Raw genomic sequence first — 25,082 nt, forward strand, 5'->3', positions numbered from 1 at the left:
TGAGCAAATAATATATAGTTGTCAACAAAATACTTGCCTGTACTGTGAGTGTGGACCATAGTGTCAGGTATGACAGGTGGCCACAGGTGATTTCAGGTGATCACAACCTTCAATAGTTTAAATTCTCCTCACTTTGTAAAGACCTATTCATTTTGCCTTTATACAGAAAGGAATTAACAGAGTAGAATATCCCTAGCAAAGTGACTAGGGCTCGGGGGTTTTTGTTGTTGGTTTTTTTGGGGTTCTGTTTGTTTTTTAAGTTGGTTCTTACCAGAACTAGATCCAGAGCATACACCACTGATTTTGGTGTTGGTTTTCTTTTTTTTTCCAACTAGTTTCCTATGAAGTGCAATTCCAAAAAAAAAAAAAAACAACCCAACCTATTACAACAGCTTTCTGAAGCTTAGTCCTGGCTGTGTTTTGCTGTTGACTTTAAACACAGTGATCTTTACTAGTTTCAGGGCACCCTAGCAGCTGTAGCTGGCTCTGCTGCCATTGGAGAAGCTTGAAGATATGCTAGTACATTGTAGCTCGCAATATTTAGCCTATAGCAAATAATCTGACTTTAACCTCTGAGAGAACTGTTTAGATGTATAAGAATCCCCATGGATAACATATGTCCTTATGTATTGAAACAAGGGGAACACAAAATCACAAGATGGAATTTATAAACCTTTAGAACTAGTTTTAAGCAATGTTAAGTTCAATGGCTTTGTAACAGTAGCAGTGGAAAATTACTGAAGTGCATAATACATAGAAAAAATAGAGTACAGATAGAGAACATACTGGCACAAGATAAATCGTTATAGTTGATGTGGTCTTAAGAAAAACAGTCTAGAAAACCAGGACGCAAGGATAAGGAGTATCTGGGAATAGCAGGTGTCCAGGATAGGCTACGGGTAAACTCACTGATAAGTAGAAGGATAGGAGGATTATTATGTCTCTGGTGCTAACGAACCAATTAAACTGGTATAAGCATCTACTGCGCGTGCTTCAAAGGCTGCCAGAAGTGACGAAGATTGTTGGAAGAAGTAAACGACCCTCAGAGACCACCACCACAATTCTGTACATGCAGGGAGCTTTCTGGAAAATTATGTAATCCATACGTAGCCTCATGAATATGTATGTATGCCCAGGGACTACATAAGGATGGCTTGTGTAGCAACAGGGAGACACACGTTAGGAGGAGTTATCCCCCGTGTCTCCCGGCGCCGCAATAAAGAATACCTGCTTGTCAGCTTGAAAACTTTGTTGGCAAGTTTGTTCCTGGAGTTTTCTCCAAATCAGTATACTGGTAAACATAGTTACCAGAATGAGAACTTTAACAACTACAGAATAAAAAAGGTATAGTGCAACACATATGGCAAGCAGTTCAATTTACAGTTGGTCTGCTGCAGCAAGAAGTTACACGACTGCTGAATGCTTCTTGCTAAGGCAGGAAACTTACGATTTTTCCAAATCCGAAGAGCTTGCATACAAAGGGAAGATTGGAAAAGATCCATGGGATATAGCTGCTGCATGCTGGAATGATAATTGACTGTGGTGTGCCACTTCTCCTTCTGTGATGATGTACAGCCGGACTTGGTCTGAGAACAGCCTTGGTTATTAGCCACAGGATTGTCAAAATTTCTGCCAAAACAGCCTGTTGTTAACAGCTTGACTGAAGTTCTTTTCGCTGCTTGTGTCCCCAGAATATGTGTGTTTTTCAAACTGATACACAATGTTGAATGCATGTGGGCTTTACAGTCACAATCACGTTGTATACTTCAGCGCTGTGCAAGTTGCATGAAATACAAGAAACATAATTTGCAATACTTTATTGGCTTGTGTGAATTATCAGGTCCATGAAAATAAGCAGAAGCTACATCTGCTTGGTTTAAACAGTTTAGGTTTTATAACCACAGTCTATTATAGTCTTTCCTACAGGACACATACAAATATTTCCAGCAGCTGTGACTGCCACCAAACTACTTGGAGCAAGTAAACATTGCTCAGTCTCTGTAAATACAAAGAAATTAATAACAATCATGCCTTATGGTCATCACAAACATTATTCATTCTTGCTTTACCTAATGCATACTTTGGACATAAATGCCCACTGACATCTCAGCCAAAGCTGATATAAGTAGAGTGATACAGTGTTAGTGATATAACTACAAGCTGTGATGGTAATGTAAATAAGTTTGATATGTGCTATGATTTCAAAATAACTTGGGGTTACATTAATAACTTATAGGATAACTGCAGCAGAATTTGTAAATTTACAGTCTAATTATTTTATGCATTGGCAACTAAACTAATTTGTATTTACTGCTGAATCCCAGTTTATTAGTCACAGAATTCAAGGTGGATGGATAAGCATTGTTCTCTGCTTTTCTAACTTCTGCAGTTTTTTTTCCTGTTTTATTTTGACATGAATGCAGAGAGATGTGGAAGGAGAAACACATGCTAAAAAAGAACCTCTTTTCAGAAAAGCCTAGAGGAGCTTCACACCTAAGTCACTAATCATCCAAATGTGATACAGCAGGTTCTCAAAGGCCTTGCATAAATAAACACAATATACATACACAGTTCAGGAATTATTATTACAGCACCTTCTCAGTCCCAGTATCTGTATGTAATGTAAGTTAGGGGAGAAAGGGCAGAGAAGAACCATTTTCACAGTATCAGCATAATAGCTCTGGCTATTACAGAAAGTAATGCTTCCAGTCTGGATCATCCTTGAATGGTGTGTCTCATGCAGGTGAAGTCAATGGAAAATCTATATAGTGCTTTAAGAGAGGCTCTGTCTCTTAATAAGCTTTTCCATCTCAATTGTCATCTCTCCCTAACTCAAATGCAAGTAGTCATTGCTGATGTTCATATCCATTAGGTAGAGATATGTGCAAATAAAGCAGGTGTGTGGTACACTGCTATTGCATATTGGCTAGCATTCTCTGAGCTTACCATAGTCAAAACAGAATTTTCCACATGCTGTCCAGTGCTGGCCATAATGGTAGCAGTCACTGAAATAATTATCAGGGTTATTTATGCACTTATTTTGTTAGAGATATTTTCCAACTGAAGCAATTTCCAGATTTGCTCTCATATGAATAAGGTGTATGGTTAGTAACAGAAGTAAACCACATTTGTGTCAGACTTACGTGTGTGCAACTACATGCTTTCCTACCTGACAAAATGACAACAAGCAAGATTCCATATACATTTGTCATGATTTAACTCCATCTGGCAGCTGAGTACCACACAAAATCAAGGTGCTATAATTCTTGCTTTGGATACTTCCATATGAGGGAGTGGGGTTGCTATCTGTATTAGACCATCCTGTTTATTTCTCATGCCAGTGCCTATAGGACTAGTCCTACCACGCACAGGAAGCAGCGTAGGCCATGTGGTACCTGAAAGTACAAGCCCTGATTTCAGAGAAGTCTTTTAAACAGACTGCAACTTGGCAGATACAAGAATGAAACTGCAGCAGCTGTAACATCACCTCTTACATTGATATAGGTACTGTAGATGTTATTCATCTCAGTAAAGGAAGTAAATTTATTAGCTTAAGAACGTACAGATTGCAAGGTCATGCTGCTTTTTACTTCTTTTTTTTTGTTTGTTTGTTTGTTTTTTAATTTAATCAACGACTTTATGCTTGCAATGTTTAGATATTTCATGCACCATACCAATCAGGATCACCTGTTAGATCTTTGGATCGGTATGCTGCCTATTAGCCTGCTACACTGAGTGTTAACATTATAGATGTTTGCCTGTTTTGCTGTAATAGTTACAAGATTGACAGGGTTACGTACAATCAACACGGAGGTTAAATATATCATAACAGCCTTAGTCATGGCAGGCTGCTTTGATTCAGCAACGTCCACTTGCAGTCCTCTAACATGCTATTGAAACTTTTGTTTGCTTGTTTTGCAGGAGCAATTTAACCAGGAAACGAGCTTAGCCAATGACTTGGCTTTTCCTCAAACGTACTGTATGTTGCTCACAGGCAATAACTCAAGTAAGGCTTGGGTCCCATTTCACTCTCAGAAGATCATTACTGCAGAAGGACAAGAGGGAGAATGTGGCAGTTTTCCATTCTTTTCGTGTTCAAATACTGTTGTCCGCTCTGGCTTCCGGAACACTCTATACCACGCTACCTCCTGGGGACCTGGCCGAGGCCCCAGATCACCCGACTCTCCTCTGTCTCTCGGCTGAGAGGCGGGGAGCGCGCTGGGAGAGAGCAGCGCTGGGAGGGGCGGGGCCGCGCCGGGCGGGCCGGAGGCGGCGCTTGCTCGCGTTGGCTGCGTGGAGAGCTCGGAGCTCGCTCCCGCAGAGCCAGCGCCGCGACTCTGAGAGAGCCCTTGGAGCCCGGGCGGGAAGGGGGGTTCAAATGCAGCTGTCGGCGGCCCCGGCTCGGGGCGAGAGCTGCGCTGGGGCACGGGTCTGTGGTGAGATGGCCACATCTAAGGGAAAAGCAGCTGCGTCTCCTTCGCCATGTGCTCCTGGCGCAGTGCGTGGTGGTCCTGCCTGAACTCCGGGATCTGGGGCAGTGAAACTACCGCTTCATCTTGGGCATCCACGGGCATGTCAGGCGTCCTCGTATGCAGACCGTCCGTGGGCTGCTTAAGGAGATGCTGCCTAGAGGCAGGAGTCATGGGGTGGAGGCGGCTGCCCTGGCACCGCAGCCTCTATAATGCCTGCAAGCTTGGCCCCAGCACCGAAGCAGCTCCGTGCAGCCCCATCCCACCTGCAGCCTCTCCCTCTTGGCTCATCCTCACCTGGGTCTCCTCTCCAGGCTCATCGCAGGACGGATTGGGGAAACAATTTTACGATTGATTGATTACAGCAGAATTTGGAACTGGTCTCATCTAGTTCGGGAGTCTAATTTAAAGATCAGTGGAAAACACATTAACGGCAAAAAAACCCATAACCATGGAATAAACATTTCAACTGAGCTAGATTAAGGCCAGAGGCAACAAAAGCTTGGAAGTGTGAGAAGTATTAAATATAATTGATTGTAACCTGTTCAAGAGTAAGAAAGAGTTAGATAATGGGAGGAGTGTTTGGTTTCCTTTCAGGGAATAAATGAGCCTAGAAAGCTAAAAGAGTTACCCTGATGCCATACAACATGAAGGAGTTATGATTATTTTCAACTTTCTCAGTCCCATGTACAAAAATGCAACCTTCATTACTAGTCTTGTAACTGAATTATAATTCTAGTGATTTCCTTTGGGTTACTTCCGGGTGCTGTGTGGAAAATTTCCCTTCTAAAAGAATATTAGTCCTCTGAAGTAAAATTCTGAAGTACGATCATACTTCAAAGAAATACTATGCAGTTTCATGAAGCATTTGGAGAGCTATGATTTTAAACAGCACAAAGGCTTTAAAAGACATAATTGTAGTCCCTGCTAACAGTGGAATGTATACATTCCATATAAAGTTTACCAAATGCCAAAAAGATTGTATGTAGAATTGGGTGTACCTTGCAGAATTCTGTTTGCTGCCCAAACAAAACTTGCCACAGCAGAATTCCTTTCCTCTTTTCTCATTCTGCTTAAAGTCAGGCTCTAACTGTTCTTCATTAATAACACATTGTAGTGGTTTAAGCCCAGCTGGCAACCCAGAACCACATAGCCGCTTGCTCACTCCCCCACTTCCTCCCACCGCTTGCAGAGGGATGGGGAGGAGAATCAAAAGGATGTAACTCCCACAGGTTGAGATAAGAACAGTTTTATAACTAAGGTATAATCCTAACCCACTGCTGCTATCACCAATAATAATAATTATAAGGGAAATAACAAGGCAAAAGAATACAACTGCTCACCACCCACTGACCAATACCCAGCCCGACCCGACCAGTGATCTAACCCTTCTGTGTAACTGCCCCCAGTTTATATACTGGGCATGACATGATGTGGTACAGAACACCTCTTTGGCTAGTTTGGGTCAGGTGTCCTGTCTGCTTCCTCCCCACTTACCCTCCTCCCTGGCAGAGCATGAAACTCAGAAAGTCCTTCGTCAGAGTAAACATTACTGAGCAACAACTGAAACCATTGGTGTTGTCAGCGCTGTTCCCAGGCTGAAAGTCAGAACCACAGCACTGTACCAGCTACTAAGAAGGAGAAAAATGACAGCTACTGCTGAACCCAGAACACACAAATAACATCTCTTGCAGTGTCTATTCACAAGTTTGGTCCTTAAATTGCAAGCACACAGTAAAACTTCAGTTTGAAATGACTTTTCCTGCTTTAAGTGCAATCTGGTGTATCTGCTACATCTGCTGTATGCTATAGCCTTCTTTCAGGATTATATCCTTCAGACCTGTTTGTTTGGACTAGTTTGAATCCCAGACCCCAGAGCTTACATTCTTTCTTTTACTAAGTAAATAACTTGGTATTTCTGTTTATCTGTGTGATACAGGCAGATGCTATATATTTTCTTTTAGATCTGTCATAACTTTTTCCCTGTCTGGCACTGTCCTGGCAATCCCAAGCACAAATACAGGCTGGGTGAAGAACGAACTGGGAGCAGCCCTGAGGAGAAAGACTTGGGCGTATTGGTTGATGAGAAGCTCAACATGACATGCAATATGCGCTTGCAGCCCAGAAAGCCAGCCGTATGCTGGGCTGCATCAAGAGAAGCGTGACCAGCAGGACAAGGGAGGTAGTTTTCCCCTTCTGCTCCACTCTCATGAGACCTCACCTGGAGTGCTACATTCAGCTCTGGGGCCCCAACATAAGAGGGACGTGGACCTGTTTGAGCAAGTCCAGAGAAGGGTCACAAAGGGGAGCAGTGGGCTGGAGCATTTCTCCTATGGAGACAGGCTGAGAGCTGGGCTTGTTCAGTCTGGAGAAGAGAAGAATCACGGGAGACCTTGTAACAGTCTTCTAGTGCCTAAAGGGGGCCTACAGGAAATCTGGAGAGGGACTTTTTAAAAGGGCATGTAGTGATAGGACAAGGGGTAATGACTTTAAACAGAAAGAGGGTAGGTTTAAGTTATATAATAGGAAGAAGTTCTTTACTGTGAGGGTGGTGAGGCATTGGAATAGGTTGCCCAGAGAAGTTGCTCCATGCCTGGAAGTGTTCCAGGCCAGCTTGGACAAGGCTTTGAGCAACCTGATGTAGTGGAAGGTGTCTTTCCTCATCGCAGGGGGTTGGAACAAGATGATCTTTAAGATCCTTTCCAATTCAAACCATTATATGATTCTGTTTGAAGGTCTGCCTCCCAACTCCCAGTGCCATGCCTAATTTATTTGTACTTGCAGTAGAACAAAGACATAGAAAATAGTATCAGTTCAAAATGACAAGTCTTCCACTGAGCTGATATGTCTTTGTCACAGGACACTTCTGGCTGCCTATAGTGAGATTATGGAAAATTTATTGTATGCCCTGTAGGGGAAATAAATCCACACTCTAATCTCCTATATCCTCGCCAGTCACAGATAACTTTCTGTGGCTGAAGCAGGGATTTTTAGAGCTGTGCCCTCAGATCTTATCACTTCTGTTACAAACAGAAATCTACCCCAGCAGCTGAAACCACCAAGCTTGTGCAGGACAATGACACTGTTGTCATTCAAAATGCAAATTTCATCACCTAAGTTCTCATACTGTTTTGCATGCATATCAGATGAAAATGGTAATTAATCAAGAAAAGGGCCATCTAACCTTCACTGCTGAGCTTCCAGAAGTGCTGAACTGTGTTGTATTATTAGCAGCCATTTGAGTGCTGCAGAGCAATGAAGACAGAAAAAGTTATCAAGAGTGAGATCTAGAAACAGAAATTACTTCAGATGCGGTATCCTGGAAGACATGAAAGCTGGCAGGTGCTTCTCAAATGCCAGTGTTAACTGTTGGTGCCAGCCTTATTCTAGGTCTAGAATAAGGTTCTGGTAACTGATCTGAGAACTATCTGGTAATTTCATTCAGAATGTGATGTATAACAGTAAAGAGAAAGGAGGAGTTGCTTTTCATGTTCTCGTACTCCTATGATCTATAAAAGTGAGATCCTGACAAACCATGCTGTTGAACTACATAGCATACAACCGTGGAGGAGGGCGTGTGGAGGAATCTACCCTTGATTGTTAGCAGGTAGTTGTTATGAACTGCATAGGCATCTCTTTGCAAGTGAATCAAATACTCATTCAAACACAAACAATGTATTTGTAACCATTTGTGAGATTGATGTCTCTCTTACTGCTGAACACTAGGAAGTGTCCTTTCTCATTGGCCCTGACTGTTTTAGGCTCTTCATGAGTTCGTACAACTTTCTGGGGAGAAGACACTAACCTTCTTTACAGCTTTCCTGTGTTTTAGCTGGGGATATTCTTATTGTTGAAGTCACCTTTATATGGATATGAGGGTTGGCTGTTTCTGTGCAGCAGATGACTGAGCTTAGTCTAAAGGAAGTTTCTATTAAATATATTACAGGAAATATTAACTAGTTCTTCATCAGCCATGAGATTAGTCATGTATATTTTAACATCTGCAATGGTGTATGCTGAATTCAGGTTGACATTAGTTTTCTGATTGGCTCTAGCTGGCAATAATAGTAACACCCCCTGCATTTGTGAACTTCTGCGCATCAGCCATAGCAGCAGGGTATGAAGAGCTATGAATGATGGTGGGTATTCACAGGGAATAATTGCTGATAAATGGGTATAGACATGTTGTGTTTATCATTCAAGAAAAAAACAACCAAACCATTATTTAGGTTTGACTTTCTCCTTTGGTACCTATTGTTTGCACTTCTGTTCAACTCACACAAAGGTTTAGTGCTCAGGCAGATCCGCCAAGGGGACTGAGATCCAGTATGTGGGTATTTATAAAGTGCAGAACCTAGCCCTGCTTGCTGTCATGGCAGGCTCTAAGCAGGCCATAGGTATCAGCTGACAAGTAAGTAGGCACAACACCTTGCATGCATATAGATGTTTGTGAAAATTTCTGTCATTGAGGTAGTAGGGATATTGTATTTGCAGGTTGGATCCAGAGACTAGTAAGGTCAGATATTCAGGTCTTGTGATTTGTGTCATTGTTTTCTTTACCAGGAAAATGGCAGAAAAGCTCAGCATGAAGTGCCATGACTCCATCCCAGAGAGGAAAGGTAGAGATGAAGTTGAAAGCTTTGCTGCAAGAAAGATGATAGTGGGTGATGAACACTAAGGGGTCTATAATGCATACAATGAGAAACACTGAAAAATAGCTGGGAGGGGAGGGAGGGAATGTAGAAAGCAGAAGCAGAACAAGAGCGGCAGGCTTCTCCCCAGTGCAGTTCTAATTAATCAAAGTGTAACTGAGCAGAAAAGGCTGGTGAGGAGACTTCTGCAAACCAGACAGAACAGACACCAGCAGATGTAATGCTCTCAAATACCACGTCTTCTGAGGACAAAGGCTTGCCCTGTCTGAAACAATGCCTCCATAGGCTTATGACTTCTTTCCATCAGTATACTCCCAAGAGAATCAAGCGAGAAATCCTGCAGTCTCTGTCTAATCTTTCCTTCCCTAGGGGAAAATAGATACAAAGGATGAGGCATCCGTATTAGAAAGTCTTAGACATAACCGTTGTCTCAAAAGATCATTCTTTCTCTAGCAGCAAAACACTGCCTAATGCAGGAACAATATGGGGGGTGTGTGTATGAGTTAATTGTTGGTGCCAATACAGTGCACATCAGTTTTGACAAAGAATGTTTGCTTTACTGATTGATATATGACAAATCTACTTGCCAGAGTAGCTGAACACACAGAGATCTTCTTTAGCCACGCAGGGATTTTAAGATGGATGTCATTAGCCAAAGATGTACAGCTGGAATCAGATCACTTTGGAGTCTCAGCAATAACTGTTTTTTCATGTAGATTCAGAGATATTACTAACTTAGCGTAGGAATACTTTGAGCTTACTCACACATATTTGTAGTTTCATGCCTGTTTGTGTAGGGGCAAATGCAAATATTGCATCATTAATCTAGACACTACTCGGCATTTGTGTTCACGACTGAGTCATTAGCAGCAGCTTCACTAAGATAGCAAAGGGAGGTGTGCAGGCGCTGGATTTGGACAGTTATTCCCCTAGTATTTCCCTGGAATGTGTTAAAAATATAATGAAATAACACGTGTACATAAGCCAGGAGAAAAGTTGGAAAGGAGAGAAGATGCAGAAGAAAGGAGCTGGATCAACACAAACAGGTTAAGCTGGAAAAGATGAAAGAAAGCAGGAAGGGGCAAAGAAAATTTAAAATGACTGTGAAGTGGTGGGATAAACACTAATACAGGCTTTCTTCTCAGAGTTTGCAGAAGCTTCCTTGTCACAGGACCACCTCATGCAGATATTCAAGACAGCCCGTTATTTCTGTGATGGCAGGCAACATGTTGAAATGTTTTCATGTTACATACTCACTTTTATAGATCAATATGACAAAAAGTATTTGTACTGACATATTGCATCTGATTGCAGGAAAAGAATATTCTTGTGACATGTCAGTCACCAGATGGCATTTTGAATGGAAAACCAAAACAAATCAATTATTTAATGCATATTCAAGGTTAGTTTCATAGAGATACTCTTGGAATAAATAATTTTCTGTGGAAAGATATGTGTGTGTATGTGTGTGTCTTTGTCCAGTAGCTTGGGATTTAGGAGCTTTAAGGTGAGTGGTGAAACTGTCAAAACTTCTGTGACTATATAAAAAAAGATTCACATTTGTCTAAGTTGGTTATGAGTTAGAGATTGGACTAAAGGAATATAAATGTCTTTAGAACCCTTCAAATGCTAAATCCATTAACTGAGTTTGGCCAGAAAACTGGTATGTCCAAGAAACAACCTCATAAATACACTGAAGAAAGATATCTGTGCTAGTATCCTCTTGATTTAAGGAAAGAATGAACATCATATTAGCTAGACTCTTCCTACTGGAAAAGGCTTTGAAGGTTTCATAATTATTTGCTTTTATACTTTGAGATATATTGCGGGGTTTTTTTTGCTTGTTTTTTGTTCCTGTATTGTATGATCTATGATGCATCCTTCCCTGAACCCTTTAATGTGCTTTGTCTAACCTGCTCTATTTTACACTATAGTCACCTGGGATTATTCACCAAAGAACATATACCCAGTACTTGAGAGGAACATGTGTGCTATAAGGCAGGACTTGGTGAGGAAACATGCTCCTCTGGGTTGTAGTTCAGGCAGCTCTAAAGCTCCACATGTTCTGGGATCTGTATTTTGAAGTAGAGATTAGTTGAAATCATTGCCTGATCTTTGGTTGTGGACAGACAAGTCCTGGTACACCTCCACACAGAAGAAGACAGCAAAGATACTTCTAGAAAATGAAAAAGAAATTCCTAGTAAACTCTGAAAAATAAGAAACAAGAATAAAAGATTCATATTAAAGTTTTGGACTGGTGAAAACAGAGCTGGTAGAATTTCTAATGTGTTTAAAAATGAAAATAATTTCCAGTGTCAGTAATCTTTTTTTTTTCTTTTTCCTCTATATCATTGTAGTCATTCTCAAAGACAGACCACTAATCCTGCTTACAGTGAGTGATGATCATTGCAGCTGCAAGAGTGAGGTCACTGATTTATGGAGGTTATAGCTCCATTTGGGAGCATGAGATGAAGGAAGAGAGTTGACTGAGATAGCTGCATAATTTGTGTCTACTGGTTTCCCTTAAGCAAGGATTTTTTAAATTCTGCTCCTACCAATCTTTACAGCAGCCATTAGTTCTAGCTGAGAAGCAGGACTGATGCTGAATGGGAGACAGATAAAGGGTGGAGAATTAATGAAATGGCATAAAAAAAATGTACAGTATGAATAAGGGCTAACAGTACCTCCAAGATAATAATATGACTTCAATAAATGAATACAGGAATTTGTGAAAAACATTTTTATCTAAGACCTATCAGTAATATGCCTCATTGTTCATTTAAACCTAAATTCCTATTTGAGACAGAATTAAAAGATGCATAACTAATAACAGGCTTTTTAAGCATATGACCATGTTTTTATTAGGAAGGCTGGTACTTCGTATTGCTCTGAGGGAACCCAAAGCACCCATGGACAACCTCTTTGCTGATGTGGCATAACACTAACAACAAAAGACAGCATCATTTTCAGTGTAAGACTGATAAAGCCTTTGAAATCTATAGATTGAAGAAAAGTGCTACATTTCCCCTGTACAATGGAGTAAGAATTTCTCATCCATTAGTCCACCCACAGTACCTCAAAACAGCGTTATACCTTGGGATGTATAGGGAGGACTTCAGGAGGTCCAGTTCAGCTCCTGTTGTCATAGAAAGCATTTGTTTTGTGTTCATCTAACCTCAGATCCTGTTTGAAAGGGCTTTGTTCTTACTTGACTTGATGGAGTTTGGTGTCATTTCATCAGAACATAGGCATAGAAAATGTCAACACTGAAGCCTGTAATTAGAGATAGTGGATTTCAGGAGCAAAATAAATTGCAAAGGCATCTCAGATTAGATCACTGGAGTCAGCTGAAGTACATTCAGTACCAACAGAAAACACTTGAAAACAAGTATCTGCTTCTTTGTGTAATGGAAAGAAGAGAATGTAGAAATTGGTTTTTAATCTCTCATTAGCCAAGTGTTACTCTTATTTACTTCAGGAGACAGCGGATCTAAGACTTGGGATGGGGAAATAGCCCAATTAAGGATTTTCCTCAAAGTTAACGGTATAGAAGAGCTGAAACTAATTTTCAAAATAGTGAATGTGTGGAACATACGTACCTTGAAAAACACTTTTCCTCTTAATGCTGTGTAATAGTGAAAGTCAGAAGAAAATGGGGTTTCCTTTGGTATTTGAACTCTTGTTCATTTGAGATAGCTTTTTGTGTAGGGTCTCTGAATGTACAGGAACTAACAATATAAATGGGATGCCAGATAGTTTGATCAAATGTGGTTGACTGGACAGGATTTTGTCTGGGCAGTACACCTCACAGTATATAATATGTGCTGCTGGTGTGTTCAACAAACATAATCAGTCAATGTATCTCAGCATTGCCTCAGGCCTGCCACAAATGTTTAATAGACCAGGCTACAAAAAATAATTAAAAATTAAGGTTTGATTTCTCTGCAGAACCTGGACCTTTCTTGTTCCTGTATAAAATAGGGGAACATATTTCTTTACCTCACCCTTATTACTTGTAAAGAGGGAAGATGTAAAGGTGAAGCTTGCAAATGGGCCTTGTGGTCTTAAACAACAGACTATTTTGATGGCCACAACCAATGTGATTGCTTGCTGTGCCCATCCTTACCTAGTGTATAAGACCCTGCCAATCATCCTGGTCACCTACTTCTCATGGGGCTGAAGCTGTGACTCCATCTGTAACAAGTGAGGCTGTACTGGTGTCTGTGTTTGTAATGATGTTTTCAAGTAACAGAATACCTGTTTTACATCAAGAAGCTGGACAGAGATCAACAATAAATGAGAAGAGACGGAGACAAAAGATGGTTGGTAGAAACAGGCAGGTGCTCTTTATTTCATGTGGCACAGCATTAGGCAGACAACCCAAGAAACAGTTTCTAACAAAAACCAAAACTATTGCTTATAGGAACCATCCCCCGAGCTAGGTCTACTGCCAACAGTGGCACTGAGATGTCCTTGCCTGTCCACTCTCATCTCCTCACAGTTTGCATATGCTCAGGCTGTATCTTAGCTGTGAGCACCCTTTCCAAGGAGGCTAACTTTTTAAGATACAATATCTTTAGACAGCGTACATACTATGCAGTATCACCAAAATACAATCTCCTCAAGCCATGCTAAAATATAATGTTAACTCTGGAGAGAAGGCTGTGCAATCGCCTCACGTCTCTCTGAGGTAATACAATGCTGTTTCTTAGGCGACGACATGAGGGGCACCTGAGGGAAAATCAGTATGGCTTCAGAGTCCATCTTTAAACTCCTGATGCAGTAGTGAGAACCTGGCATGCTGTCTGTGGAGACACCTTCTCCAGCCCTGGCTGCCACCGGGCACTGGTGACACCAGAGACCTAAGCCTACCAACACCACGAGGGCTGAGAACAGTGATGATCTTGGACTAGGAGGAGAGGTCAGTCAAAGATCACAACAGATTGTAATCTTTGTGTTGGGCATTAGGCAAGAAGTAAGCAATGATGGCGGTAAGGGGGAGTTACACAGCACTCTGGATTAAAGGCATGAAGAATGGCTGGTGGAAGGAAGATGTTTTAGAGGCTAAGGGCAAAGTTTTAAAAGCCTTGGGATATTACTTTTAATTATTATCTACAGGTTATTCTCTTTATATATACTCTATTTTTTGTAAATTAAGAAAATATTTATTAACATGTCACTGAGTCAAATCCTGCTCTCCACTAAAGCCAACTCCATTGACTTCAGTGCAAGGGAGCCCTGTGTAAACAATGAAGGGCAAATTTGGCCCTTTATGTCCTGAAAAGTCTGCTTGTATCCATTTCTTTCAATTCTGCAAGGAAACAGAGATTAAGGGTGAAATATTTGCTATGATTTTCTCTTGAGCTACCAGGAGAGTGTCAATGAGATGTGGCAAAGGAGCAAGAAAAACAAACAGATAAGTACTGCTTTAAAGACAATTTTATCCATCTTGCAGAACAAAACTTCAAAAACCAGAGTGGGTCTGGACCAAATGCTACTGGCCTTTACTTTCTAAGCAACCACAGTATCCTTCATTTAGCTTCGGTGAAACAGTACATAACCAGAGAAAATGGAAGGAACCAAATACTCCTTTTCCTCTGAAAACATCGTATGCCCAGAGGTGAACACTGTCATCCCTTTGGACGCTCTGCTAACTCCAACTGTCTGCACAGTGCAGTGTCAGCCGCTGGAGACAAAATATGTCTACTGTGCAAATGAGTAAAACCTGTGGTGTCTTACAAATATAACTTAATGTTTTGAATATTAAAAAACACTAGGTGCTTTTAGACACAGAACAATACAATTTTGGATGCATTTACCACTTTTATTTCACTATGCAGAAACATACATTCACCATGTGTTGTGATGCAGCTGACAGTGTAATGGATGCTATCCCTTCAGTGGGTATTATAGCTGGACACTAACGAGTTTTCAGTGAACGTTCTGTACAGGTTAAGGCTTGACTCTGAACTAGATAGTAAATGTTGACCAGATTCTCAAACAGATTTTTTTCTTGTTTTCCTCTGAGAACAAAAGGGAAATCAATAGAAAAACATCACGGTTATTTCAGATTAATAATTTTCTAATGCTTCAAACTAAGTAAAATACAGATTTTTTTTTCTCCAAAATAACTACATATAATTTACATAGTTAGGATCTGTGAAAGGTGACTGGAAGCTGACTCTGAACAATGCTGACAAAAATCATTAAAGTTAATACACTAAAATCATTACTACCTTATAAGGTATTCAGTCAGGTATACAAAGCACACTTTGTAAGCATTTAAATATTTTGATAAGAGTAAAGATTTGTCATCGTTTATCGGGCAGTAATAAAACCAGATGAAACAAATATAAGATTCAGTTGTTTACTGAATAAACTGTGTTATTGGCACATCTAATGTGTGGTAAAACATTATACACAGTACCTATACAGCTTCTAGCATTTTGGGGGTAATCTTCATTTACAATATCTGTAAACAAAAGGCTTGCCACCTAACAAATTTTAATTTGTTTAGACTTTCATAAACTGTGAAAGGCTAGAACCGTTTATGTGTTACATGAGATCACTGTTTATATTGTTTATGAACGTGCAGGTATAGCTGAAAACTTAAACATTTTAAGAAAATTAAAAATGCTGCTTTTCTGTAATTTTATTGTTGCTTCATGCAATATTGTTTAACTGCTGCTGATTCAGATTGCTTTCTATGGGAAGGTATCTCTGCCAGTTTCTTTATTAATGGTCAAGATCAATTCTTCTGTACTGAAATTTTCCATAGACAGATACAAGTCAGTCAGGTTGGAACTGAGACTCCGTACAGGCTCTCGTATTCCTACTGATGTGTATGTCTGGATTCATACGCAATCCAGGTTATTCCTGTGGGAAAGAGAATCAAGTTAATTTATTTGAAGTAACTACACTCTAGCAAAAGAGATTCTGTCAATTTGTGCGTGTAACAAAAGCTGTCTGAAAATGGCATCATCCCAGTATAAGCAACTTGGCCCAAATTCGAAGTCTACTGATGCCAATGACAAGAATTAGTGACATCAATAGACTTCTAAGCAAGCCGCATTGTGTTGTCTCTGAAACAATTAGCAGAACACTACAAGAATCACAGCTACTCACTCCTCAGTGACTGGTTCCATCTTCCAAATAAACAACAGGTACTGAAATTCAGTTTTCTTTAGGGTCTGTATTATCCAAAAGCAGGAGAGCAAAACAGCTTCAAAAGGTGCTGTGCATTAAACTCTGTTACTTACACCAAGTGCTAGAGAATATATATTGTTTTAAGAACAAAATGCTGCTATCGACTTAAACAAATCAGACAAGCAGCTATTTTTTCTCATTACACATACAGCATTCAAAGCAATTTGTGCAATGGTGTTGGCATTAACGGCCTTTGAATAGCAGGTTAGTATGCATGACATGTTTTTGCACACAGAATAAATATAGTCATATTAAGACATCTGTTTAGCCAGCCACAACTAGAAGCATGCCTTTACCCAACAAAAAAACTTGGCACAATAAAAGCTGCATTATCATCTCATCCTGATAAACAATGCTGCTTTAAAACACAAAATGCTCTTTAAAATACAAGAAAGCCAAGACATCCAAATACTGACACACTAATTCACTGAGTTTAAAGGAAAAATCAAAAGCACATTGGGTCACACCTTTGCAAGTTAGGAATTAAACTTTCATTTGTAACATATCTGCATGGGACATTTAAAAAGCAGCTGTACGTTTTTCCCTTGGCATTTTTAAACAAAATGCATACCTTTAAGAACAAAAGAGATTTGTTCTTAAATGACATAGAAGCAGACAACAGATTTCTTCTGACTTCAGAACTAGAAAATTAGACTATATCAAAGCATGGACAATGAGGACTTTCTAAAGAGCCAACAAAAGCAAATGAGTAGTTTCTCTTTCTCCAGCTGGCATCACTGAATGAAGAAAGGTATTTAGAGCTGAATGTGGTTTACATTTAAATACCAGAACTAATAACAAGCACAAATGCAACATGTGAATGCCAGTGAAAGAAAGCAAGGAGTTAGAGGTGAACTATGGTAGGAAAACAACATTTGCAACATGCCAGCCCAGTAAATGCCTAGGAAAATCATCTAGTCCTCTTACCTGTGGTCAATCCTCCCCATCTTCTGGTGTGATTTCTGTCTCTTTATGTACCACTACTTTGGTCACTGACATGTCAGGGTGCTGCTCTTTGGCTTCTTTAATTGCCTGAGCCAGCGCCTATCCCAAGGAAACCACAGAAGGGCAAAAACAAAAAGGAGGTGGAACATGCATGATCAGTAGCAAGGTGGAGAGATTCATGAGATATTACACAATTTACAAATGAGGAAAATGATTAAAATATGGAATATACCATCACTGATTTAACTACTAATCCAGTTTAACTTAAGGCATGCCAGTATGAATAGTATATTTTAAGGCAATGTTCAGAAATATTCTCTTTGGCAGTCTTCAGGATGGCCTTTAGCAGTTTAGACTTTACCTGATCATGATCAATATCTGCATCTCCTGTGATGACTATTCGTTTTTCAATTCTTGTCTCTGAGATGCCGCCTTTCACAGTCTAGACAGGAGGGACAAATGCATGTCAGTAACTTAAAGAGGGCTGCTACTCACCCAGGGATGAGTGGGTCCTCAGTGCAGGAACCCAGAGGTGACTGGACTGAACTATCTCAAACACTATGCACAAAGGAAATGACCCTGAACAGCAACCAGAGCAACTCTGAAGTTAGCCTGCTCTGGATGGACTATATGACCTCCAGAGGTCCTTCCAACATAGATAGTTTTGATTGTAGTCAACCTGCACATGTGTCAGAAGAGATGTTTGTATGCCAAAAATAGCAGTTATTTATGGTAAATTTATCCCATAAAAAAGAATGGACATACAGACAGCTCGTATTAAGACCTAGTTAGGTCTGACTGCAGGCTTCAGAAGGACATACAGGGCAGTATGACCTCTGTACAGCTCACCTACTGAAGGGTGAATTACACTATAGAAAGATGAAATCCTGTCCTCGGTGAACATTGGTAAGAGAGCTATCACAGCACTAAGAGGGTTTCTCCTTAGGGAAGAACTATTATTTAGATCCTATCTTGGAACTTGGAAGACCCAACATCATTTGTCTGTGCAGCCATAAGCTTTTGGCTTGGTTGTTGGCAAATTCCTTAGTAACATGATGGTGGTGTCTGAGGTAACTTCATGTCCTGTTATGACTGCATGATACATATTTACTATATGCTTTCAATACTGTGCAGAGATAATAGCTGAAGACTCAAACACAGTTATAGTCATGTCAACAGAGCCTCATTCTCAGGCAAATTATTCCTTCCAATATGATGCTAGCGTGGCTACACTGCTTCCAGTTCCAGACAGTATTTGCAGTTATGTCTTTGCACAGCAAAGTTTTGTGCTTGCATAGACACACCCAAGGGGTTTATGATTTTCAGAACTCTTGTCAAGCCCTTGGATGATGCGTTAGTGAAGCCAGTATAGTCAAAGACAGGTGAATGAAGACAAAACTCCAAAATAGAGTTTTGTCCAGACGGCATAAGTGTGTGTCCATGCCTTAAAAGAAATAATAGAACTGAAATTAACATATATCATTGTGGAAAAAAAAACCTCCCTGTTTTCTGAGGACTCACTTTGGTGATATGTGTAGTGGTTGTAGTGCTGGTGGTTTCAGACGTGATAGTCTGTGCACTCATCAATACACCCGGTTCTGAGTCAGCACTGCAATCCACCTAAGGAACCAAAAGAGAAAACCAGTCATCAAAACCAAGATCCTGAGCACAGGGAGGCAAGAACTGGACTGGCTGAAGTTCCCTATTTCTACAGTTCTTCATAAAAGGAGTATCTAATGCTAGGGATGTAACTGCTGTTAGGGTGATCGTGTGCCAGTATTTCTCCCTGCATCTGGAGACTCTCCTTTGCTTCTGGAAGGACAGATGAGAAGCTGGGGCCTTGAAATCTGTAGCTTCATCAATGTTCTCTAAAGGCCCAACACAAGGACATGAGAGTCACCCTTAGGTAACCTATTCTTATGTACAACCTCCCCATACTAATATTTAATATTTGAACAATTTAGAATAGTTTACTTTAAAGCATACACTTAAAGATGGGTGAAGAAACATGGGTTCCTTAAAAGCATAATTAGATTCTGGCTTTTGCAGAATTTCTTACCTGAGAAGACTCGTATGTAATGGTTTTTGTTTCTGTATGGACTACTGGCACTTCCTTTGTTGAAATTTCAAGGTTTTCCCCACCAGCAGGAACGCTACTGAAACTGATAGTCTCAGTCTTCACAACTGGTGACTGCATGAACAAAAAAAGAAGGAATTGGAACATTTGGCAAAGCTTATGGATTTTTCAGAATGTTGTTTGTTTGCTTTTTTCCCTTTTGAAACAGAGGGAGAACAACTAAAATATAGCCTGCACTTAAAAGAATAAAAAAAAAAAGAGAGAGAAAATGCTCTGTTACAGTGGTACACACATGTATATGCTGCTGGCCAAATTCAGCACTATCCTGGATTTCACAAAAACAAACTCCAGAAAAGATCTAAGCACTACAAAAGGCAATGCACACAACCTGAAACATAGGAGGCTCCCTCTGCCCATGAGGAAACACCTTTTCACTGTAAGGTTGACCCAGCACTCACACAGGTTGCCCAGGGCACTTGCAGAGACTCCATCTGTGGAGATATTTAAATGGTGTATGGACACAGTCCTGGGCAACTGGCTCTGGCTGACCCTGCTTGAGCAGGGAAGCTGCAGCAGATGACCTCCAGAGGTCTCTTCTAACCTCAACTGTTCTGAGATTCTGTGATTCTGTATTTTCTTAAAATGACAAGAGAACTAATCCCATCTAGGCTTAGCCTTCCATCCAGCTCTCAGATAAAAGAGCAAGAACAACTTATTTTTTTTAACCCTTCTGCAAAACAGGTCTTGAAATTCCGCTCAGATAAGGAACCTGGGTTAAGCCATAATGCACTAATTTACAGCTGTGCCAAGCATGGAAAAACACGCCTTTGAGGACACATAAAACTTTGTCAATATTGATGGGCTTCACAAAGAGAATGCCAGCTGAAAATGCCACCAAATTAGGTATGTCTGTAGCATGAAAAGCGCTTTTGGGTAAAACATGCATGGCATTTTCCCAGTGATGGAAACCAGCAACAAGTCTTGCAGGTGCCACACAAGGAGGAAATAAGAGGAGAAACTGCCTGCTGTAAAGATGTAATCATATAAGCTCAGTACGCTTTACTTTCCATGACAGAAATTATCTTAGTCCACTATTTCCCACATTCACAATTCAGCACAGACATGACCGATTTAGTTACAAGTTACCTCAAAATGAGGTTTTCTTTCCAAAGACTCTGAAATGTGGACTGTTGTACTGTGCTCCTCCGCTTGCTCACGTGAAGCAGCAGTAGCAGCGACTCCTTCCTGTTTGGCTAGGGTTTTGCCAGCCTCCTCCCTTTTTTCCTCCTTTGCCCCCTCAGTCCCAGCAGAGCCCTCCTTCTCTTTCACGCCAGAAGCCACCACTGATGCTGCCTCAGCCTGGGCATCCAGCACAAGTCCAGCCGCTTTAGCAGGATCCCTGCTTGCACACACATCCATCCCACGCCTTTCCTCGATAACTACAGTCTCTTGTACAACCTTCTTCACGACATCCTGATGTGGCTGAACTGACTGCTTCATTTCACCGGAAGCTATCTCCTGAGATGTTGTTGTGTCTATTCTCTGCAAGGAAGGAAAAGGAAAACCCCTCAGTGTCTGAACCAGACTATGCTACTTGCAGTAGCTCCTCAGGTTAATGTACTGTGAACACAAATACAAATATGGGTATTACATTTTGCCAGTTTATTTCTCTCACATTGCATGGGTTTTCATTCTCGGGATGTTGTCAGAATAGTAGAAATTAAAAACCAAGCAGAAATCTCATTTTTTAAAAGTGAAATGTCACAATGTTTCTCTTGTTGGCATTTTTGTGTGAGATACATAAAGGCAAAATACAGCACCCTGCAAAATGAACAAAATAAAGTGAAATGAGAGAAAACAGTGTTGTTTTTCTTCCCCATGAAGTTTCTATTGTGGTCTGTTGTAACAAAAGAAAAGGCACAGAACACATGCATTAGTTATGTAGTTTCCAAGTTATGCATAAAACCAGAAAACAAAACAAAGCAAAAATAATTGGTGTGTGGTTATAACGTTGATGGAGGGAATCAAACGGCCACCTGAGCCCAGCTATGTGAAGTAGAAGTAACCCCTCCTATGAACTCAGTCGGTTTTCTCGCAGACTCTATTAAACTGAAGATATCTGAACCATCCAAGGTTTTTTCACTGGTGGACTGTTTAGTCTAAATAGACAAAGAAATGTAGAGTCATACACAGAAGAAAGGCAGACCCACATGCACAGACATGTTAATTGCTAAAACCAGAGGCAGAGACAGAGGAAAGGGAGAGAAGGCTGCGGGAGCACAGAGAGGTTGGAAACAGGAACAAAATGGGAAAATAAATTAGAGCATATTCATAATGGCTGTAGTAAGCAGTAGTTACAAAGCATAGTTGTTAGCGTTGGCGTTTTGCTGGTTCAAGCAAACCTTTTTCTTTTTTTCCTTCTATTAACAAGCCACAGTAGCAATACTACATTTCAGTAACATGGATTTAAATAAACCAGAAAGGTTGAAAGCCTTATATAATGTCTGCTTCAGACTGTGGATAGATTCAAAGTATGAGAGGAAAAAAAATAAGCTGGGTTGTCTGCTGTCAACGTAAAGCCAGGCAACAAGAGAACCAAAAAGTAGGGTGGTGTGAGGGGATTGCCTAAAAGAAGTCATGCTTTAAACTTTAAACCATGGCGTGAAGTCAAAGCCACTTGTTACCACTACTTTGGACGCAGACGACTCAGTAACATAGTGAGCAGTAGCAATGGTAAATGGCTGTTCTCTGGAATATCTCCATTCAGACAGGCTCTTATCTCTCCGGGCAAATGCCCCTGCTTTTACAGCTTCACTGCCAAGTTGTTTTTCTGCTTTGCCATGCTGCAAGCTTCCCAGTGTACCATGTAACTGCAAATCCTGGTCCATCTTGAGTGTCTTTTTCAAACTCTCCTCTTCAGGACTTTGTAACTGTAATTCTGCTTCCTTTATAGGTGTCAAAGTGTCAGACATCTTTCTTTTAGTGCTCTGCACGTCGGATCCCCACCTGGCTTTCTCATCAGTGACAGGCTTGAGGATTTCATACTCTGACACTACTGGAGTGATTTTCACAGATTCTTGCGCTTCCCTTTCCATTTTTTGCAAAGCTTCTACTGAAGGCTGTACTGCTTTCTCACCCTCTTTAGCTTTACTTGCCATGGTTACAATTTTCCCAGATACGGTATCATAGGACTTTCCTAGGGTGAGCATTTTCTGCTTATTCTCCTCTTTGGATTGTATTTCACTTTCCAAGTCCTCAAAGCTCTGCATTAGAATGGTACTGGATTTTAACATCTCAGGTGGAAGGGTAGCTTTACTGCTCACAGTCACTACTTTGTATGCCAGACTTTTTTTCGATTCACGATCAACTACCTCAGAGGGTACTTTGTCTATAATAACCCAATCCTCAGTGCCCTATATTTGAGATATAAAAGCTAAATTAGAATACCTGAAGGTTTATCTATACATCAGGAGCACTAAAGCATGAAGACTTGTAAGAAATCAATGCCACCTCTTCTGAAAGCATGTAATAACTTTTACCACTGTACTTCTTAGAGCAGTTATCAAACAAATAAACAAAATCAGCTTAGGCAAAGTATGAATTCTTTGCATATCCCTTCCCATTAGAGGCCCATATAACATGGACACAAAAAAATTACTTTTACCAAAGCAGAACAGCACTTTAGTGCATCATTTAAAATGATGACTGGAATCATCCTGAGGTTAAAAATCATATATCGGAATGATTTGTAATGCTACAGTCAAAAACAAATTACAAAAGTAAGGCAAGTGACCCCATTCTACTGTCCCTTAGTTGTCACAAACACAGTTAGGAGGTTGTAGAAAAGCATGCATTTGTCTGTAGCCATAGTCTGCACTGAATTTCCTTGTTTTCATTAGAATAACATCAGCCCTCTTTTGAATTGTTTAAATTGAGCAGTACAACACAGTAAACACAGTACTACTGAATACTCTGAAGCGAACTTAATGCAGTATCTTTTCCTTATGGCAAATATGCTATGATATTTGCTGTGACTATGCAATTGGCATCCAGTTATTTGACCTTAAGACAATCACGTCTGTATTTAACTAAGCAAATGGGGTAATTTAAAATCAAATGAATTAAAAATAACCTCTAGGTATGATGGGATACTTTTCTGGATAATGATTTGATGAGAAGTAACCAAAGTGCCAGCAGATTCTCCTTCCTGCAGCTTCTTCTCTATTACACTTGGCTAATAGAAAAACCAATAAGAACACAAAGTTCACGATCACTCAGCATAATCTGAATTTACACTTGACAGTATAAAGGAAATTCATTCTAATGACAGAAGTGCCCGATTCACCACAACATTCTCAGTGATGCTTATGCTGGAAATGCATGCACAACTGCAAACAACATCCACAAACAGCACCGTGCAAGTAGACTTCCAACTAGCAGAGAAATCAGTCTCTATTAGGAAGCCATAAGCTCTGGAGAGAACTCATTCCTCAGAATTTGCCCTCCATATTACATTTCTCTGGAACTTATGAAATAATAATAGTAAATAAAAAAGGGGGTGAGGGGCTTGGAAAGGAAAAAATATAATAAAATAATAAATTATTGCCAGCCTGACTGCATTTCAAGAAAGTGTTATTTGGTTTTACCTGCAATTCAAGGAATGTAGTACCTCCCTTCTGCAAAAATATGAGTTTTTCTGATTTTTCATTTTCTTCTTTGGTCTAATGTCAGGGGAATAAATGGTTTTAGTAAATGGAGGGTATAAAGTCCACTATACAATAGCTCATCATATTTCCCTACAAATCTCATCATATTTCTCTACTCTACAAGTTATTAATTGCATGGGAATTTAGGAGAAAGAATTAAACAGATGATTTTACAGAGGTTTCCAATAAATGAAATCAGTGTCTCTGCAGTGAATGCAAAGCAGACACAAGCATACCATTTGTGCAACACAAAAACCACTAAACTGAGTAACACTTGGGTGTGAATGCACTGTATTAATTTCATCTTTCATCATTCATTTAACTGTGTTTGGTGCCAACTTATATGGCTTCCATAAGTAACCTAGAATAGGCCCTTCCACCTTCACCCTGGACTTAGCTCTCTCCTGATTTTGCAGCCCTCTCTGCTGAAGCAGGCAGAAGGTGTGCCCTGAAGAGATTTCAGCTCTCCCTTTCTCTTTATAGGTATAAAAGGTCTCAGGGCCTTTTTCCTATGCAGGAAGCTAATCACAGCTCTATTATCTTTATAGTGTCACACCAAAATCCTCCTCACTTTTATCCTATCATTCCTTATCAATGCTGAGAGGTTAGTATCTCTGCAACTCAACTAACTGGGAAAGTTTTCTATGCTGGCAAGGCTCAATTTCCTAAGCCTTTTGAGCCTAGTTTTTAGGCTGTCCACCTTTTTCTTAGGGCAGAGCAAGTAAGCCCCTGCAGAGGAAAGCAGGTTTCTTGCCAAACTCTTTCTACCCACTTCAATGGCTAGTGTATTCATTAGACATGCCAATGGAAGTGCTATGAATGGCATGATAAAAGCATACTCTTTTAAGTAGGTATACTCCATGTACTCAGGAAGAAAAGCAGACATTGAAAGAAAGATACAAAACTAGAAACTAGAAAAAGGGAGAAATGGCTCATCTCCTTGACTGCCGTGAGATGCATAAATTGTTTATTTCTAAAGTGCTGGTTTAATTCAATTGAGGTCAGACTAAACACTGTTAAGGAATT

General features: G+C 40.3%; 1 protein-coding gene across 3 annotated transcripts in view; it reads right to left on the reverse strand.

The window, feature by feature from the left end:
• Nucleotides 1–14,925: 14,925 nt before the first annotated feature.
• Nucleotides 14,926–25,082, reverse strand: part of EPB41L3 (erythrocyte membrane protein band 4.1 like 3) — a 66,593-nt gene continuing 56,436 nt past the window's right edge. For 2 of the 3 annotated variants that reach the window (XM_034074603.1, XM_034074596.1), the window contains 6 exons: nucleotides 20,497–20,892; nucleotides 19,333–19,464; nucleotides 18,795–18,893; nucleotides 17,635–17,715; nucleotides 17,256–17,372; nucleotides 14,926–15,998 (listed from right to left, as the gene is read on the reverse strand). In XM_034074603.1, coding sequence (XP_033930494.1) covers nucleotides 17,262–17,372; nucleotides 17,635–17,715; nucleotides 18,795–18,893; nucleotides 19,333–19,464; nucleotides 20,497–20,892 — 819 coding nt within the window. In that variant the 3' untranslated portion in view covers nucleotides 14,926–15,998; nucleotides 17,256–17,261. Of the gene's footprint in view, nucleotides 15,999–17,255; nucleotides 17,373–17,634; nucleotides 17,716–18,794; nucleotides 18,894–19,332; nucleotides 19,465–20,496; nucleotides 20,893–21,386; nucleotides 21,510–22,034; nucleotides 22,764–23,482; nucleotides 23,585–23,996; nucleotides 24,072–25,082 lie in introns of all 3 variants that reach the window. The other variant, XM_034074591.1, reaches the window with a different exon arrangement.

The sequence above is a fragment of the Melopsittacus undulatus genome, chromosome 1, assembly GCF_012275295.1.
Source record: "Melopsittacus undulatus isolate bMelUnd1 chromosome 1, bMelUnd1.mat.Z, whole genome shotgun sequence".
In the NCBI taxonomy this organism is placed as follows: Eukaryota; Metazoa; Chordata; class Aves; order Psittaciformes; family Psittaculidae; genus Melopsittacus; species Melopsittacus undulatus.